Source organism: Durio zibethinus, chromosome 10 (genome assembly GCF_047325235.1).
Source record: "Durio zibethinus cultivar Kanyao isolate XHJ-2024 chromosome 10, ASM4732523v1, whole genome shotgun sequence".
NCBI classification, from domain to species: domain Eukaryota; kingdom Viridiplantae; phylum Streptophyta; class Magnoliopsida; order Malvales; family Malvaceae; genus Durio; species Durio zibethinus.
Window position 1 is genome coordinate 26,035,389 of NC_143171.1, and position 3,590 is coordinate 26,038,978.

Genomic DNA, 3,590 nt, shown 5'->3' on the forward strand with positions numbered 1-3,590 from the left:
TGCAGTCAAGGTTCAGATTTGCAAGAACAAAGACACCAAGGACAATAAGCAGAACTGCAGAATTACAATATCAGAATTGACAAACCTCTGACATCGAAGGAAAAGACAGAAAGTGAAGAGACCAAATAACAGACATGAAAATTAAGTTGAAGAAATGACATGGATTTCACCATCTTGGCCTGAATTATGAGATGGAATCTTGCCTTCACCATCCAGATACAGTTCATGGTCCTTGAGTTGCAACATAGAGATTGCTTGGAGCGGCTCCATTGATGGTCTATTCCGAGAAGGAAACTCTTGAGACACACGCTTCATTGTTGGCCGGGACTTTGGCTTCAGCCTTAAGCACGCAAATGCAATTGTTGCGGCAAAAATAATATCTTGTTCAATCCTTCGAATTCTTGGAAGTGATAGGCGTGGATCCAATATATCACTCAGCATTATATTTTTGGAAGATGGTGTTGATAGTGATAGCAAGAGTTCCCCAGGATGCTTTCCCGTGAGTGTTTCTAGTGCCAATACTCCAAAGCTATAGACATCACATTTTTCAGTTACAACCATAGTATAAGCAAGTTCTGCATACAAAAAAAAAAAAAGAATTGTTTGATTGGATCAATCAAAGTCAAGGAGAACAAATAGTTAGAACAAAAAGACAAAAACACACCCATAGTTTGAAAACATTACCTGGTGCAACATATCCATAGGTTCCAACAAGCATTGTTTGATTGGATGAATCAGGGTCAAGGAGCCTAGCTGTGCCAAAATCAGAGACAGAAGCCTCCAGATTTGAGTTCAATAATATGTTATTGCTTGATATGTCTCGATGAACTATTGGAGGATGGCAATCATGATGCAGATAAGATAAAGCACATGCTGTATCTTTGATTATTTTCACCCTTTTGATCCAATCCAACTCCACTGCTTCAGTGTCATCAGTAAGGGCACAAAATAAGCTCCCTCGCTCCATGTATTCATAAATCAAAAACATGCAACGGTTATGGAGACAAAATCCATGAAGCTTCACAATGTTCTTGTGCCGTATTTCTGTTAATAGTTCTGCCTCATTCCTGAAACTCCTGTCAAAAGCTGGTACCTCTGCTTCTAAACGGTGAAGTTTCTTTAAGGCAACAATCTTTCCACTTGGTAATTGTGCTCTATAAACACTACCATAACCCCCTGTGCCAATGCAATATCGGATGTCAAAGTCCTCTGTTGCCTCAATGATGTCTTCAAATGCAATTCTTCCATCAAAGTTCCATATTGAAAATATATCTCCATTTTTTATGACATTTGGATCAGAAGTGCTGTTTATAGCTCTGCATTTGTGGCAGAGTAAAAATCCTGAAGACAAGATGGCTAAAAATCCAACAATTGGAACGATGATTTTAGCCATTTTTACCTTGCTGCTCGCTGTTGCAGTAATGGGAGGCGGGCAAGGAGGGAAACCGGTTATATTTCCACACAAATACTTGTTGCCTCGAAATGACTCTGCAGCAAAGAAATTACCCAAGTAATCTGGAATAGGACCCTCTAGAGAATTATATGACAGATTGAGGCTCTCGAAATTCTTGAAAGATTCAGGAATTATGCCTGTTAGATTATTTTGGCTGAGATCCAAAACTCTTAAGTGACTCAAGTCTGGAATAGGACCCTCTAGAGAATTACATGACAGATTGAGGCTTTCCAAAGGCTTGAAAGATTCAGGAACTAAGCACTTCAGATTATTTTGGCTGAGATCCAAAACTCTCAAGTAATCCAAGTGATCATGTTGATGCGGTATTTCTCCCTGGATGAAGTTATGACTTAGATCAAGAGTGCGAGGACAATCGAAGATTTCAAAGGGAATGCTTCCATTTATATGGTTGTTTCTCAAAGACAATGTTTGTAAATTTGAGCAATTCCAAATTAGAGATGGAAGAGGTCCAATCAATTTGTTTTCGGAGAGGTCCAGGTATCTTAAAGCTTTTAAATTCCCCATTGATTTGGGTAAGGGACCATCCAAAAGATTGAAAGAAATATTTAAATCTACTAGATTCTGCATATTTCCAACTTCACGAGGGATTGGACCTTGTAAAAGATTTGAATCAAGGTACAAAATTTCTAAATCAGATAAATTAGACAGTGATGAAGGAATTAGACCTTTGATCCTATTGTTTTTGAGATGTAGTTCCAACAACATTTTCAGATTTCCAACTTCATGAGGGATCGGACCTTGCAGAAGATTTGAACCAAGGTACAAATACTTCAAATCAATTAAACCACTCAAAGGAGGGAATGCCCCAGTGATTCGGTTATAGCTTAGGTCCAATCGTTTCAAATTGGTTAAATTACCCAAAGTGGAAGGGATGGGACCAGCAATATTGTTATAGTTTAGGTCCAAGTTTGTCAAATTGATTAAATTACCCAAGGTAGAAAGGATGGGACCAGTAATATGGTTACGGCTTAGGTCCAAGTCAATCAAATTGGTTAAATTACCCAAGGTAAAAGGGATAGGACCGGTAATGTTGCAACTCATCATTTTCAAAGACAACAAACTCTTCAAGTTTCCCAGTTCAAGGGGGATAGGACCTTCAAAATAGTTCCCCCAAAGATAGAGCTCTTTTAATTGAGTAAGTTTTCCAAGAGAGCATGGTAACTCACCTGTTAGATAATTGTTCGATAGGTCGAGGTACTTGAGTGATGATAAAGCACCTATTTCAGGTGGGATGCCGCCAGTAACCTCAGAGGAAGCAAGAACAAGATAAACAAGGTTTGGGAAGCAAGAGAAATTGAATTTTCCGAGTTCAACACCGATTGGCCATCCAACAAGTTGAATACGGGTTATGCTTCCAGCTTTATTGCATGATATAGCTTGCCAGTCGCAACGATTTGTAGTGTCATTGCTATACCAACTCCACCAACCAGAACGGAGGAGAGCTTGTGCTTCTAACTCTAGCGAGGATGCAGGGGCTAACACGGTCGAACCAGTACCCAAAGTACCTGAAACAAACGCAACCACAACAACTGCAGTTGTAACACAGTAAGAAAGAACAAGGGCAGTGATCCTCACAGATGAGGCCATCATGGAGCTTAGTTTTTTCGGTTTTGATAATAATGTGTTATAGTGATCATTTCCAGACCAATCTTTCAATCGAATTTAAACAAGTTTGCTTTGGAAGTCAAGGTCTTCCTTCTATTTCCATGTATCTTCTTGTTTGAGCCCACTGGTACGCTTTCCCTTGGCGACTGACCTACGCGGAATTATACTTTACTGAAAATAACTTATAAAATAATCTGAATGCTCTAAGTACTTTTTGCCCCAGCATTTACTCCATGGTTGCCCGCCTATTTTTAGTTGCAGAGGAATATCAGAGAAGATTCGCTCTTCCTCTTTTCCTCCTCATGTGGGCCACCTTGGCTAGCTTTCTTCCTTACGGTAAGTGGCAGATAATTTGCCTTCAATTTTTTCTGTCTATACAGTGAAATCATTAGTGATACTTATACATGACAATTTAAATTATGACAGGACATCAATATGATAAGAAAAAAAATTAATAGGTTGATTTTGAATCCAGTAATTTCATAATTAAAATTATTTTATTTTATTTATA

General features: G+C 38.7%; 1 protein-coding gene across 1 annotated transcript; it reads right to left on the reverse strand.

The window, feature by feature from the left end:
- Positions 1 to 3,205, reverse strand: LOC111293120 (uncharacterized). The gene is made up of 2 exons (XM_022885865.2): positions 685 to 3,205; positions 1 to 575 (listed from the first exon to the last, which is right to left on the reverse strand). The coding sequence occupies exons 1-2, from the start codon at positions 3,062 to 3,064 to the stop codon at positions 142 to 144; spliced, it is 2,814 nt and encodes a 937-aa protein (XP_022741600.2). The 5' UTR covers positions 3,065 to 3,205; the 3' UTR covers positions 1 to 141.
- Positions 3,206 to 3,590: the final 385 nt, after the last annotated feature.

Bases quoted from the DNA above. Each gene is read 5' to 3' on its own strand.
- LOC111293120 (XM_022885865.2), bottom strand. From the start codon at position 3,064: ATGATGGCCTCATCTGTGAGGATCACTGCCCTTGTTCTTTCTTACTGT. The intron at 576-684 runs GTAATGTTTTCA...TTTTGTATGCAG, and splicing joins CTATGGATATGTTGCACCAG to AACTTGCTTATACTATGGTT.